This window comes from Chanodichthys erythropterus, chromosome 13 (assembly GCF_024489055.1).
Source record: "Chanodichthys erythropterus isolate Z2021 chromosome 13, ASM2448905v1, whole genome shotgun sequence".
Lineage (NCBI taxonomy): Eukaryota > Metazoa > Chordata > Actinopteri > Cypriniformes > Xenocyprididae > Chanodichthys > Chanodichthys erythropterus.
Window position 1 is genome coordinate 41,377,319 of NC_090233.1, and position 15,980 is coordinate 41,393,298.

Sequence of the window (15,980 nt, forward strand, 5' to 3'; positions counted from 1 at the left end):
GGGTTCAGACTACACAATTAATTTGACAATTTTTTTCAGTCCTCCATGACGAGTTCTGTCACATCTGTGACACTGACCGATAGGAGCACAGAGGCTCTTCCGTGCACAGCTTTCAAACATCCTGAAATGAAGTTCATTGAGCTATGACAATAATACTCCTGCCTTTATGATGTTTATGATGCTAACACGACGTTTCGGTAGCCACTGTTTGTTTACACTTGTTTCCAAATGGGTGAAAGATTTCCCTGTGGGTTCAAGTTGGTTATATGGATCAGCCTCAATGACCAACAGAAAGCAAATGTGACCGCACCATAAAAGTACATAATAAAATTGATTAACTGAACAGGAACACTAATTAGATGTTCCGCCTCCTTGATAGCATCACGCACATCGTTAAAGACAGCAAGCGATGATTGGTCAGGAAGCAAGGTGTAGTCTGGCATGTCTCTTGTCCAGGGGTCTCATGTATAAAGCGTGCGTACGCACAAAACGTGGCTGGAAACGTGCATACGCCAGTTCCCGAGCAAAGGTTGTGATCTATAAAAACAAACTTGACGGGAGAATGTGCGCACCTTTAAGCAAACTTTGAGCCGTGCATAAGCACATTCTGGAGACAAAAGTGATATGAATTGAGATAGTAGATGTGCTACTTTCGATCACTTTTCCAGTGACACACTGTTTTAATAACAGCAAGGAGCGCTGGGAGCACAATAATTCCTCTTTAAACTAAACTACAGATGTTATGACAAAATATTTTTTCGAGAATGACGATCAGTGATGCACACTTAACTTAGATATTATGGAAGACACTGCTGGATTCGGTGGTTGAACGGTCCGTTGTCCAGTTTGAATAAGTCAAAATCTTACTGTACAGCGACAGCTGCAGGAGGTGATGTCGTGTGAAGGATCTTCAAACAATGACCATTTGAAGGATATAATTTGAGGAAAACGGTAAGATTTGCATGTTTTCTTTTAAAAAAATACTTTGTCAGTGACGCGCCGTTTCAGACAATTGTATTTACACTGCAATAAATAATTAGTCCTATATGTTTCCACTAAAAATAGCCTATAAACTTCCTAAAAGATATGTTCACCTCATCAGCAAAACTGCATAAATTCGATTTGAATTGTTTAAAACTATTAAAATACTATCTGGCCAGTGGAAATTAATGAATCAACTCTATCCTAAAACCTTTATCTGAAGTATTTTATACAATTTTGTTTTTATGGATATTTTGATATATTTATTCTAAAACATAAAGAGGATATTGGATGATCTTTATCAATATAATGTGTGGCACAAATGGCATTTATAGTCCATATCTAATATTTTCCAATGTCTTGTACCTTTGACGGTGTTAACCATGGTGTCACGTGGTTGGGAACGTGTATGGAAATGATATGCAGATTAGGTTATGCACAGTAAAACTAGGCGTCGTAAGCTCCATATATGGTTATTTCAGGGAGGAGACAGGGTGGAGATGCACGTACGCACAATCTTCCGCTGACTGGGATTTATAAAGGGATTTGTGCGCAGGTTCTGGCGTATGCATGGTTTTATAAATCTGATTTTTTTTGTGCGTACGCAGAATCTAGCTTTTGCGCGTACGTACACTTTTAGTAGGGATCCTACGCACAGTTTTATAAATGAGACCCCTGGACACGACAAGAATTTAGGAGTCAATATAGCTTAATCTGACACAATGATAATCATAAGACAAAAACACTGTATAGTCTGAACCCGGCATAAATGGACACAAGTGGTGGTGCAGGGGCGAGGATCTCAAATATAAAAATCTCTCAAATATACAACAATACTGAGCTCACTGCATTACAAAAACATTTCAAAGGCCATGTTCTCAGAAAAAACGTTGTATTTAGCTGTATTTATTCTTCTGACATCATATTCAGTTCATTATTGAAGAATTAACCTCTTGTACCAATAACCAGAAAGAAAGTTCCCTGTTTATTAAATCCTAAAGCTTAAACTAAAGGTGCAGACACATTTTCTGTCGTGTGCAGAGATTCAGTCAAAATTCAGTCATTTCAAGAATCCAAACATTTTTGCATAAGGGTGAAAGATTTTCCTGTGGGTTCAAGGTTATGCGGATCTGCATTGACTAACAGAAAGTGAATGTGACCACACCTTAAAACTACATAATAAACTTGATTAATTGAACAGGAACACTAATTAGAAAGTGAGCTTCCTGAGAACATGACTTTCACTGGAGTAAGTCAGAGGTCAAGGGTCACAGAGAACTCAAGAGGAAATAGTAATACAAAAGAATTAGGAAAGAATCAATATGTTTGGGATTATTAAAACTGTGGAATCACGACATGCATTTCAGACCATGTACGTTTTAATAATTTCATTTCCTATTTGGAATGGAATAACGAGAAATAAAAAGATGGCTCGTCTATTCGTTTCTCTGTTTAAGAAATGGAAAATGAGATTTTGGCTCTATTTCCTCATAGGCATACATTTTTTCACAATCTTTCATTTAGATTTGTGTTTAGACTATTATAAAATTATTATAACAATAAAAATTACTCTGTCGAAGTTTAGAATTTTTTGTACGGAAGTATAATTTTTTGCAATTATGTCAAAATATTACAGTCAAACCTGAACATGGTATTATGCATGTTATATGTGTGTGTTTATATTTGTTCTCCATCGTGGATGTGTTATGGAGTCACCCCTTCATTTCTGTGTGCATTCTGCAATGTAGCAGATTATTTTGTTTAGAAAGCATTTTTTCTAATATCCCATTCATTTCTATGGGTGACTTTTAGGAGTGGGGGTGTATGTGTGTTTTGGATGAGCATGAGCATTCCCCGATGAGGATGTGTTGTGTTGTGTGTGTGTGTGATGGTTCTAAAATTAAAGTTCCGTTTTGGTTGCATGCATTGTTGTAAAGATAAGATAACATTTGTAAATTAAATGTTCCATTGTATTGACTGACCTACACATCCAGCTGTGCAGATTCATTTATAGACAACATTAACATAAGCCAGATGCATCCAATCCTGCTTCTGAAGGGCCAATGTCGTGCAGTTTAGCTCCAGCCTACATTCCAACACAATGCACTCTCAGAAAAAGAGATAAGAAAGCTGTCACTGGGGTGGTACCCTTTCAAAAGCTAAGGGTACTTAAAGAGTACCTTAAAGGTACATATTGGTACCAAAAGTGTACATATTAGTACCTAAATGGTACATATTACAACCTTTTTACAGGATAGCATCCCAGTGACAGCTTTTGTATCATTTCTGTGTAGCCTGGATATTTCTAGTAATCCTGAAGACTTTGCTTAGCTGGTTCAGGTGTGTTTATAGGGTTGAAGTTAAACTTTGCAGGACACTGACCCTCCAGCAGCAGGACGAGTGGGAAAGGTTATGGACATGTTATCATGGTCATGTTTATTGATTTTTAACAATCCTTGTTGCTAATACAGTAGTAATGTGAAATATTTTACATTTATCCAAAGAGCCGTAGCTATTTTGCATTTATCAAAGGGACACAGGTAAGACCTACCACAAAAATCATAAGTGTCAGCATATGGCAGGGATGGACAACTCCGGTCCTGGAGGGCCAGTGTCCTGCAGAGTTTATCTCCATCCCTGATAAAAACTCTCTTGCTTATAACTTTCTACTAATCCTAAAGACCTTGATTAGCTGTTTCAGGTGTGTTTGATTAGGGTTGGAGCTAAACTCTGCTGGACACTGGCCCTCCAGGACCGGAGTTGTTCATCCCTGGCATATGGTATTGCTTGCAATCTCTCAAGTGTCGTAAATTAGAGGCAAAGCTTTGCAGCAGCACTGATTATATGCCCAGCAACAGTACTGTGCAAAAGTCTTAGGTCACCACCAGCTTTGTTATTTTAGCAATGTTTTAATGACCATACATATTTAGAATTCAGTCTCTTTATTACGATACAAACAGAAAATACAGGAAATAATAATATGTACACAAAATGTAAAAAAAAATTCTGAGCAAAACTGTTTCTTTAAGCAAAAAAATCAGTATTTAGTGTGACCTCCCGTCACTTCCATTTTCTCAAAGAAGAAACACTGAGAAACTTCAACATATTTTGAAAGTATTTCTTGGCCTTCCAATCCTTTTCCGTTCCATTTAGTTTTAAGAGAGCTGGTTCCTGCTATTGCTCAAGTGTTAAGGGGAGGTCACTAAATACTTGCCACTTTAACCTATAAAAGCTGCTTTTTTCTGTTTTTTAATACTGCATAGAAATTTACTGTATTTTCTGGTTATGTTCTAATAAAGAGACATAGAAATATTTATATATGGTCATTATATCATTGCTAAAACAGCATCTAATGATGGTCTAAGACTTTTGCACAGTACTGTATCTCCTTCAAATGTGCCCACATGTGCAAATGAAATCTCAAAGCCATAAACTGATTCAAGGCTCGAAATTGCGATAATTGTAGTCGCATATGCTCCCTAAATGTAATGTTTGTGACCTCAAAATATATTTGGGAGCATTTGTGTGAGTGCAAACAATTGTTGAAGCGCGACCGGTTTTCATTTCTCTACAAAACGTTCGCTGTACTACTGCCCAGTATGTGTCTGCTGTGAGCTGATGCAGTAACTGGTCCACTGTTCTTTCACATTTAAACCAATTAAACTTCACCTTTACATTCTTAAGTCTAAAGCAGATTTTAGTTTGATTAATATTAGCAGTCATTCACTCCCTTTCACAGCGCTCCATAGTCACGTGACAGGGAGCTAACTATCATGCAAAATATAAAGAGCTGAACAGAGATGATGAAAAGAACAATGTTACACAGGGCTCGACATTAACACTTTAGTTTTTATATTTAAAACATATGATACAGTAAAGCCAAGAGTAGGCCTACAGTTTTCCTGAATATCCTGAATGAAACCATCACGATTGAAAATGTAACACAGATTTCATACAACAGTTCAATGAACTGTAAAAAGTAGTTAAAATTAAATCACTCACATTTTAGACGCAATGGTGGCTTTTTTGATCTGATTCAGCAGTGAAAATAGTTCCAAACAAAGATCACATCAGAAACATTGCGCATTTCATGACAAAACAATCTTGTTTTCGTTACTGAATAATTCAGCTTTTTGAATGAATCGGTTGAGTCAGATTCAATGATCCATTCATAAACAACTGCCTCATTCTTGAATGAATCGTTTGAATGAATGACTCAATGACTCACTCCTAAAGACGGTCACCTGCTGACACCTACTTTCAGTTTGGTTTCATCTTTAAAAGTATCATTCTTACCAACATTTCTTATTTGTAAATAATACAAAAATTAAAACAATCTCATTACATAATTTAATTCCGTTGTAATTTTTTGGTGTAAATTTAGTTGTGGTGCTCCTAAATTTTTGCTGGTGCTCCTAACTTTTTGAAGTTGGGAGCACCAGTGCTACCAAGTAAAAATGTTCATTTCGAGCCCTGAGATTTGTAAACCACAAACGAAAAATGAGAAATCGAGCCTAAATCCGATTTTCTGTTTGTGAAACTAAACGGAAAAAACGAATAGATGAGCCATCTTTTCATTTCTCGTTATTCCATTCCAAATAGGAATTAAAATGATTAAAATGTACACAGACCCATTTCAATCAGTAGTTTCAAAGAATTTAAAAATGAAAAATTAACTCATTTCATTTGACTGATTTCAAATGCTGTTGTATGAAAAAGTAGTTTTCATGGCAGCATGATATGCATTTGCTGTTAAACTGGTCTTGCATTGAAATTAGCTTGGTTCCTGTTGATTTCAATAAATTAGCTTTTATAAAGGAAGAGAAGAAAAAGCATGCAAATGGATCAAAACTAAATCACAACCTGAAGAATTATGATCTCACACCAATATTTATTTAGATGAAGCAATAGCGTGGTGCTCATGAAATGAAACAGGCCTCTATTATCAGGTTCATGATGCAATGACAGTCAAAATGTTACAGTAGCTACTTGCAGCCAGCTTTGAGTGGGTTCGGCACTTGTGTGTTGCTTGTTTGGCTTTTAGTATGGTGGTGGTGAATGCCATTTTATCTTCACACAAACTGGCTGATAATTTTTGTATCAAAATCAAAATCTAGTAGCTGAAGTAACAACAGTGCACAATTATCCATATGAGGTGAAGTACTGTAGAACAAAAACCTTCTTAAATGTGCCTTTTAGGTACTTAAAATAGGGGTGACTGGTTAGCTAACTGAGACAAACATTTAAGCCACCTTAAAAAGGAGCTTTTTTAGTGAAAGTGTTAATAGAGTCATGTCAAACATTTATATAGCTGGCTTTGAAAATTTAAAAACTACAGTATGTTGTACTGATGATACAACAAAAGCATATAAAAAGTTGATGCTGTGCTCTGCTTTTATCAGGATAATGCAAAAACCACATATTCTCTGTCTTGAGGGCTGCATCAGTTTTGTGTTAGTAATTAGTAAACTAATTTCTAGTTTGACCCAGCATGACCCCCAATTAAACAAGATTATAATAAATAACAAAAGCATCTCTGGGTCAAATTGCCTGCAAGTCATGCACTTAATCACCTACTCAAAGAATGCCACAAGCAACTAAAAAAGAAGCTTTTCTTTTGCATAAAAATACACTGATAAAAGAAAAGGATGAGTTGCATTACCTGCATCTGATGAGACTACGCCCATTTAGGAGGAAAGAGACAGAATAAAGAAGGGGTCAGTTTGTGAAAGTCATTGACCAGATTCAACTAATGCATTTTTAGCAGCTACAGTAAAGAGACAGTCTGACAGGGGTTGGATTGTATAGAAGGAGCAGTGGACACAATAAATATTCACACTTCAAATGTAATGCAAACTTCAAATGCTGTTGTCACCAAAAAGGATAAATAGAATGTGTTTCACTCCTTATGAGGAGGTGTGTTCTGTATCAAATATGTCAAGTATGTCTGGAATGATAATTCCTTGTGTGTGTGAAACTGTGTGTGTGTTTTGTATTGCTAATAGCAGTATGCTGTAGCAGCATTATAAATATTTTATAACGAGTGGTTTGCAATGTCTTTGATCCATCAAAATGTCATGCCATCTCCTAACAACACACTTCGAAATCAGTAAACAAAACATAATTGCAGGTCTACAGCAGCCACTGTCCATAATGATGTTTCAGCATTTACACTGCAAGGCTCACAGATCTGATTGTGTAACACTGTAACCACATCACAGATTAAGTTGATAGTTCTGGTATATCCCTTACGAATACACTGGGTGTGTTCACACTTCTCATGTTTGGTGCGCTTGCTCTGTTAGTGCACCCTAACATACCCTAAGATGGTCTTAATCTTTTCTGCATGGTTATTTCCTGAACTAAAACTCCATGTTTTTTTACATAATGTAAAATTGTGCAACATTTTTTAAAACCAGTTTAAAACATATCACAAAACTTATATGAGTCAGAGTCAGTGAGTGATTTATGGGGAATTCATTTATTTGTGTGCTGATTTGTTTACTTTTTAACATTTAAATAAAAGAAAATAGAAGAAAACATATCGATGTAATGTGTCTGATCGCTAGAATAACTTTGTTTGGACGTTTACAAATATAAGAATATTCCCTTACAGTAGTTATTAATCACATAACTTGAGAAATAAGGAGAAATGAATATGATGACCAAATATTGAATATGTATCAGGTTTAGAACCATAAATGTCCCAGGTCAAATATGAATATCTGAGTCAATATGTTTGTTTACATGTGTGTAACAAAATCAGATCTGCAGCTGATACTGGAAAAACAATCTGAATAGACATCCAAATATAGACATGGTTGCTTTGTATTTATTTAGTGTGAACCATTTTCACTGGATATTAGACTAATTTGGCTCATGCTTAAAAACAAGCAAACAAACAAACAAACAAAAAAAACAAAACAGCAAAACACCACACCTTCATCAGTTACAGTCTGTAACTCAATTATAACAGCTAACCTAACTTGAAGTGTCTCAAAAAAAAGAAAAATACAAGCAGCCAATCATGAGACAATGTGTCTGAATATTCATAATGATGGACAGATTATGTGTTAACATAATAGATTGTGATAGATTATAGATTATGTTTTACCCAAATAAATATGTAAAACTGAATGATGCCACAGAACTGGAACTGAGTTGAATTTTTAAAAAATTCCTTTGGCAATCATGGGTTAAAACTAGTGGATTGTACATTACAGGATTATTATCCAAACTGCTATAATAATAGGCATGAGCTCATAAAGAAAGAATTGCAAAAGCACATTTGTTCTGTTCTTTGTACATATCCACTGACTAATAAAATTCATGGTGCAAGTCAAATATTTGATTTTTAATTTCTGAGCACAATATAATCATTATAAGTCCTCTATGTAATGAATGACAGCATTCCATCACCCATTCTGCAGAAGACACAACGGATGGCTCTAGTTTCAGTAAAAAAAACTTTACATCTTGAAAAATCTTTTCTGATGATTGATGGCAACTCGGAGCACATTATCAAGTCAAAGCCCACTTTGCAATGTCTAGAATTATATATAAGCCTTTGAAGAACTTAAGATGTTTATTGTGATGTCAGTAAACTGATCAGTTTTCCTGCATATTGTGTTCATGGATGAGTTGATCCATTTTTTTTTACCTACACAGTATCTATATTACATCTGTAAAGTAACCACTAAAGAAGCAGGGACAATCATTTATTTGACACAATTCTCACCTTTCTTGGCATAGTTGAGGTCCACATCTTTGAAATGAACTACCACTACATCTGAGGATTTGAAGATGATGCTCTCCACAATATCCTCACGGCGAGGGCCCACATTAGGTTCTACACTCTTCCTGTGTGCAGCATCCAGGACAATTTCACACTGCAGATGAAAATACCAACACAATATAAAAAGAGGGACAAATGCCATATGTGCATAAAAGTACAGTACTTTTTCGCTACAAAGTGATTTAAAGGGGTCCTATTATGCCCTTTTACAAGGTCTTGATTTTGTTTTTGGAGTGTACTAGAATATGCGTTCATGCTTGATTGTTAACAAAACATATTTTCACATATTTTATATTATTACAGCGCCTCTCTCCCCAGTCTGGCTCGAACGCACTAAACGATCATCATGTAAACGATTGGCCCTCTGGCTTGTCAATCACTGCCGTGACGTTCCTTGTGAGAGACGAGCGCGGCTGCACGCTCCAGTAACTTTCCACACTCCACAGGCACCGTATGCAATGTTTTTGTCAGGAGACAGGAGTAACAACTGCAGATTATGAGTTACCTGCGGTGAGTCCGACATAATGAATCCACTAACACGACACAGCGAATGCCGGTGGTAAACACTCGTGTTCCAATACTTGTGTACGAGTTTTGGGAGGCGTTCCCTTGAAATGAGCTGTGAAGGAGGGGGGTTGTTCTTACGCATGCGCTCATTTCAAAAACTCACTAACAGTCTTTGGTTTCTCAGTCTGCGAAAAGATCCTCTTTAGCACCTTTAAAGGTGCCCTAGAATCAAAAATTGAATTTATATTGGCATAGTTAAATAACAAGGGTTCAGTACATGGAAAAGACATACAGTGAGTCTCAAACTCCATTGTTTCCTCCTTCTTATATAAATCTCAATTGTTTAAAAGACTTCTGGAAAACACGCGGATCTCAACATAACACCGACTGTTACGTAACAGTCGGGATCATTAATATGTAGGACCCCAATATTTGCATATGCCAGCCCATGTTCAAGGCATTAGACAAGGAAAGGCAGTGTTAACGTCTGGATCTGTGCACAGACTAGATAAGCAAGCAAGAACAACAGCGAAAAATGGCAGATGGAGCAATAATAACTGACATGATTCATGATAGCATGATATTTTTAGTGATATTTGTAAATTGTCTTTCTAAATGTTTCATTAGCATGTTGCTAATGTACTGTTAAATGTGGTTAAAGTTACCATTGTTTCTTACTGTATTCACGGAGACAAGAGGCGTCGCTATTTTTATTTTTAAACACTTGCAGTCTGTATAATTAATAAACACAACTTCATTCTTTATAAATCTCTCCAACAGTGTAGCATTAGCCGTTAGCCACAGAGCATAGCCTCAAACTCATACAGAATCAAACGTAAACATCAAAATAAATACTATACTCATAATTCGAAGCATGCATACAGCATGCATGACGAACATCTTGTAAAGATCCATTTGAGCATTATATTAGCTGTGTGAACTTTGTAAATGCACTGTAATATAGTCGAGAGCTTGTGTGGCAGGGAGCACGCCATTTAAAGGGGCAGTGCTGCCAAAATCAGTGTATAGTTAATGATGCCCCAAAATAGGCAGTTAAAAAAATTAATTAAAAAAAATCTATGGGGTATTTTGAGCTGAAACTTCAGACACATTCAGGAGACACCTTAGACATATATTACATCTTGTGAAAAAGCATTCTTGGGTAAGGATGGCATCAATTTAAAACCAATTCAAGTCAGATTCAGACTTAAGAATGTTAACAAACGAGGACTGTGCAGAATGTGCAGATTTCACAGGACATTTCAGAGTGGTATATTTTTTTTTGTAATTTTCGTATACATTTTTAGATACAATGTTGTATACCATTTAATTAGGATATTTGTCGGACAACTATGGTAATACAAACAGTAATCGATTACAAAACCAAAACCACCATAGTTAATTTTCCTAAGAGGCGGTGAACAGCCTTACAAACATGAGAGCTTACAAAAGCTACAATAAACACTACATCATCACTAATGTTGGCCAGCAGGGCAGCGAACTGTTAATAGAAAACGCAACAATAAATAATAAGACATACTTACAAGTTTTGATCCACAAACAACAGATTGTCCCGACAAAGTGAGAACTGCTCCATTTCAGGAGAAGCTTTTGTGCGTAGCCTGCATTAGGTTCTAGAAGCTTTTTTTTTTATTCTGTGAGCAGGGATTATTTAAATTAATAACATTGTTTGTGACTTCACAAAACCCGAGTCGTGTCGTAGTCCAATCGGATCATTCATTTTAGTTTTTGGAAAGTGGATTGTGTTAAATATGTTTTATGCTCAAACAGCAACATTACACACTAACTAAAGTTGAAAAAGTTAAAAGCATAAGACGACCCCCTTAAATGCTTGAGTTTAGAGCCATAGAAAGTTGTCTCCTCACCTCTGGGCCGTAGGTTTTAAAAACTCCTTCATAGATCAGTCCATTTTTAACCTTAAGTTCACATTTGTTTCCCTGTTGAGTAGTGAAGTGCAAAACAAATTTCAGTGTGATTACAATGGTTTAATTTTGACTGATAAAATAAAAAACAGAAAATAATAACAGAAGCACAAACTGCTGAACAAACAAGCATTTTTTATAACTTCACTTATAACTGTGCATTTGGACTCACCACAACTGAGGTCAAAACATGAACCATCCTCATGTTTGCATAAACTCCACTGAAAGCCACCTTAAAGAGTCGACAAAACCATCATTTTTAGCTGAGGTAAGGAGTCATACAGAAAACGCTTGCATTTCAATGGTATTACAGTTAGTTCTGGTCCTCTAACTTAATTGTCTGAGCAGTGTTTAATGTTCTGACATACAGTTCAACTGAGGACTTTTTAATGCTTGCGGAGCGGGGAGCAAAATTTTAAATATGAGTCGATTTAGAAAATCAATGTTATGAATAAATTAAAGAAAGTGAAAGAAAAGTAACAACTCACTGCAGTGGAAGGTCCTTTGGCATTATTGCGTCCTCTGTAGGGAAGAAAGACAACAGCATGATAGATAAGCTTGATAATAGATAACTATAATCAAAAATGGATTCAAGATAATGTTTGACATGCTGTATACACAGTTTTCAAAGCCAAAAAAAAACAGTCCCAGGGACAAGAATTCGTGAGATACCAGTGGAGATATTGATTGCACATGCACCAGCATACATCCAGAGCTACAATGACAAGAGAGTGACAGATAATCACATGCTTCACACATTTTATTGTGCAAAGAAGTGCTTGTGAAGTTCCCAAACAACAGGCTTAGGAAAATCAGCATTTCACAGAGAGGACGTGATTAATGGCCAGTGACAGCATTATACCTCAAACATGCAAGTATGAGAGATCCTAAAGTATAAAGCGCACAGGACGAAATACCAATGATGTGCAACAAGAATGAGTTCAGAGCACATGATCTGAATACAAACTATCAAGTGCTTCCAGTCCATTAAAATAAATAAGAGAATAAAAGCAGTGAATGACAGTCCTCCTCTTTCAGCAGCCAGACTGCAAATCAAATGCTGCATTACAGGCGGTGTAAGCTTCACTGCACCACTCACGATTCCCACAGTATCTACAAGTCATAATACTCTTGTTGTTCCGTGTAAACATGACTGACATTTTTCACCATGCAGACTATGTGATGCCAATAAAGGCCTCTCTGCTTCTTAGCTGTAAGAAAACACGTTTCCAAGTACATTTACAGCGAAATAAAAACCGTATCAATATTTTTCGTGTATCACAACACGCTCTAAAGAAACATACTTACACAAATGTCATATAGCAAGGAAGGACGGACTTGTACATGCAACCTCTTGTAAACGTCAAGGTTGACAGTGATCTGACTTTCCCCTCTGGCGCTCGTGCGTGTGAGCGCGCGCCACCACCACTCATCGGAAATGCACCCGACTGATAAAATAGTTCCAGCATTGAAACGTTCGTTTCCCAAATTAATAGTAACGGGAAAGACGCAGTTCTGCCCCGGTGTCCTCACGTTAACCAAACGCAAGCTGGGTTAAAGTCATTCTCAGTAGTGACACGGAGAGCCAACATGTGACTTCTCATATGGGATGAAGAATTCCCATAACGTCGATTCACAAAAAAAATAAAAAAAATTAAAAAATAAAATTCGCAAATTTGTCGTTAGTCAGAATAAGATAAATAAAAGTAAGACAGATAAGGTAGGCCTATCCGTAGCCACCCATTTTACTGAGATTGACAGCCAAAGGGAAATGATAAACGGTGTAAAAAAAAATAATGTAATCATCAGCTAAGGACCTCTTGATTGAATTTTGAGCAATTGCTAAATGACATTTATCGACAAACTAGACTGTCATGCGGATAAAAGCGATATATTACTGCCATTATAATCAAATAAATAGCTAGTTAGCTGGCTAACAACACTACTATGAATTGCACAGCTGCTGATACTTCAATATTATGTCTCTCAAAGCATTTCTTTGAACGTTAGTCAAATGTCAAACACGTTCAATCCCACTATAATACATCTCGAAAGGATACAAATGCGTCTGTCTTGTGGGGCAAAGCTGGCACAGGCATATTTCACCGGCAAAAAGGCAATTCATCCGGAACGCATTCACCACAGCAGACAACACGCCCCTCTCACATATTCACGAACGTATTGTCCGCTATCAGCGGATATTTTATAACCGCAATGTGTTTGTGTCCATTAACGTGTGAATGAATCCCTGTCCCGAGAACTTGGCCTATATCGGCCTACTTGCGCTCAATCCCGACCACTGCAAATGCACAACCTGCGTTTTTAAACTACGACACAAGTGCGGGCATGCCGCATCCCCCTGTAGGTTCACGCTCATCCGTCCTCCAAATTAAAACCCCGTTATATGTTGCGGATTCGGAACCCACCTGCCAATGTTCTGGCGTCCGACGCCTCCTCCTGCTCCCCCGGTACCGGAGGCCGCAGCGGCTCCGCTGTTGCTTCCGCCGGGTTTGCGATTACCACCGGCCTGCGGCTTCATGGACATGGTGATCCCATAAACGACAGCTTGAGCAGAGTTTTCTGACTGTTTGAAAAAAAAAACGTTTAACACCGCGGACGAGTGCGGAATACGTTATTTGACGTGTTAGCTGACAGTTGATCTAGTGACAGCCAACGTGTAAAGCTACTCCTCCAGTTATTCAAGTATCCACTAATGCTGCCTGCTACTTCAGCTAGCTCTGCTGATTTTTCCCTACTCAACAGAGACAATTTAGTCCGTATTAAAACCAAAGCGAGGACGATCCATATGTTTTAGATGTCAACAAAAATACCAACCCGGTAATTTCGCTTTTTGTTATTTTAAGTGCGATATTTTCTATGATATACACAGTTCACGCGGGGCTTCAGTACTGACCGATAGACCTAAACAGTCTGAAAAGCCACAAAAAGTGGCGGAAGGATATATATATATTTATACACATCCCAGGAATGTGTGTACTCCTTTTATCGGTTTTGTTTGTTCTAAAGAGAAATGATCAGCAGTAATTGCTGTAAATATGCTTGAAGCATGATGCGTCATTTAGTTAATACAGGAAATGGATGAATGTTAGTTTTGAGGAACACTGCTCTAATGTATAGCGCACTACTTTCCGCAAATGCAGCGATCACTTTGAGCGTTTGCGCTTTGACACTAGTAGGCCAGGTGACTGATGTAATATAGAGCCCGCTGGTACATTCCTGTACAACTGTGCAGTTATTCTGATCACCGTTTGCTTTAATCTATATTTTAAATGTCTTTTAATCCATAATTCGACAGTGAAAGCAATGTTCAAAATCATTGTATAGCTGAATGGTGCAATGTCTGGAATGAAAACAACTGTTTTGCTAAAACTGAATAGAAATTATCAAACTATCAAAAGATTTGAGAGTGATTTAGAGCACAAAAGAACTTGAGATAAAGGCTTATTAAGGAATGTTTCTGTCAAACAAATTACTTATATTAAAGGGGCAGCTATTTAAAAAAAAAAAGCCACTGTTTTGCAGCAAACAGGTAGCCTAGGCCTATATTGAAGCATTTCTGCCACCCATAACCAAAGCTCAGAAATACATGAAGATATATGATATATGTAATATATATATATATATATATATATATATATATATTTTTTTTAAATCTTTTATTCACTGACGAATGCTGAACTACAATGGATGGTCTGGATGGATGGTTTGTGAATGGCCACCCCATTCCAATAAGGCTGTGATGTCAGCAAAGAGGTGTCAGGTGATGATTTGGGCTGGAATTTTGGGAAGTGAGATGGAAGGTCCCTTTAGGGTCTCTGAGGGTGTCAAAACGACTTCTGCAAGATATGTGGAGTTTATAGCTGGCCATTTTCTGCTATTGTATAAAAATAATTACGCCTTCTGAAAAAAAAAGGATTTTCATGCAGGACAAAACACTATCCCATGCTATAAAAAACTCCACGGCAATAAAACTGTTTGAAAATGTATTTCTAAACCTATTGGAACGTATTCTTTACAAATCTAAGTGTATATTGTACTGAAATCCTACTGGTATGTTACTTGCATAATAATTTGGAACACAGTGTAAAAGGGCTACATCTCAGTAAATATTCTGAATTAAAAAGTCCAATTGCAGTGAAACTCTAGCAATGGTTGTGTATGTTGTTTTTAGACATGTGACTCTAAACTGCCATAATACATATACAGTATTTTTTAATAGCTTTTTGGTAATCAAGAAATGAAAAATGAAATGAAACACTGGCATACGCGCCCACACACACACACACACACACACACACACATATATATATATATATATATATATATATATATATATATATATATATATATATATATATATATATGTGTGTGTGTGTGTGTGTGTGTGTGTGTGTGTGTGTGTGACAGTGTTTCATTTCATTTTTCATTTTTTGATTACAAACAGCTATTAAAAAATACTATATAGTCTACAAAAATCGTTCAAAAGTTTGGTGCTAGTAAGATTGTTTTAAATAAATACTTTTATTCAGCTACGATGCATTAAAGTTAAAATAAATTCTGTTTTTATCAAAGAATTTATCAAAGAATCCTTAAAGAAAAGGTTCACGATTTTCTTCAAAATATTAAGCCGCACATCTGGTTTCAACATTAATGTTGATACATTTCCTATTATTACACTTTCTTCAGTAGCCTACTTTACTTCCTTTATGAGGGCAAAGCTTGCCCTCCCACGT

General features: G+C 36.6%; 1 protein-coding gene across 14 annotated transcripts in view; it reads right to left on the minus strand.

The window, feature by feature from the left end:
• Positions 1–14,276, minus strand: part of atxn2 (ataxin 2) — a 32,259-nt gene extending 17,983 nt beyond the window's left edge. For 3 of the 14 annotated variants that reach the window (XM_067405712.1, XM_067405715.1, XM_067405709.1), the window contains exons 1-6: positions 13,653–14,275; positions 11,715–11,748; positions 11,399–11,458; positions 11,170–11,241; positions 8,720–8,870; positions 6,644–6,658 (exon numbers count right to left, since the gene is read on the minus strand). In XM_067405712.1, coding sequence (XP_067261813.1) covers positions 6,644–6,658; positions 8,720–8,870; positions 11,170–11,241; positions 11,399–11,458; positions 11,715–11,748; positions 13,653–13,771 — 451 coding nt within the window. In that variant the 5' untranslated portion in view covers positions 13,772–14,275. Of the gene's footprint in view, positions 1–6,643; positions 6,659–8,719; positions 8,871–11,169; positions 11,242–11,398; positions 11,459–11,714; positions 11,749–13,652 lie in introns of all 14 variants that reach the window. The other 11 variants (XM_067405717.1, XM_067405714.1, XM_067405711.1 and 8 more) reach the window with 8 other exon arrangements.
• Positions 14,277–15,980: the final 1,704 nt, after the last annotated feature.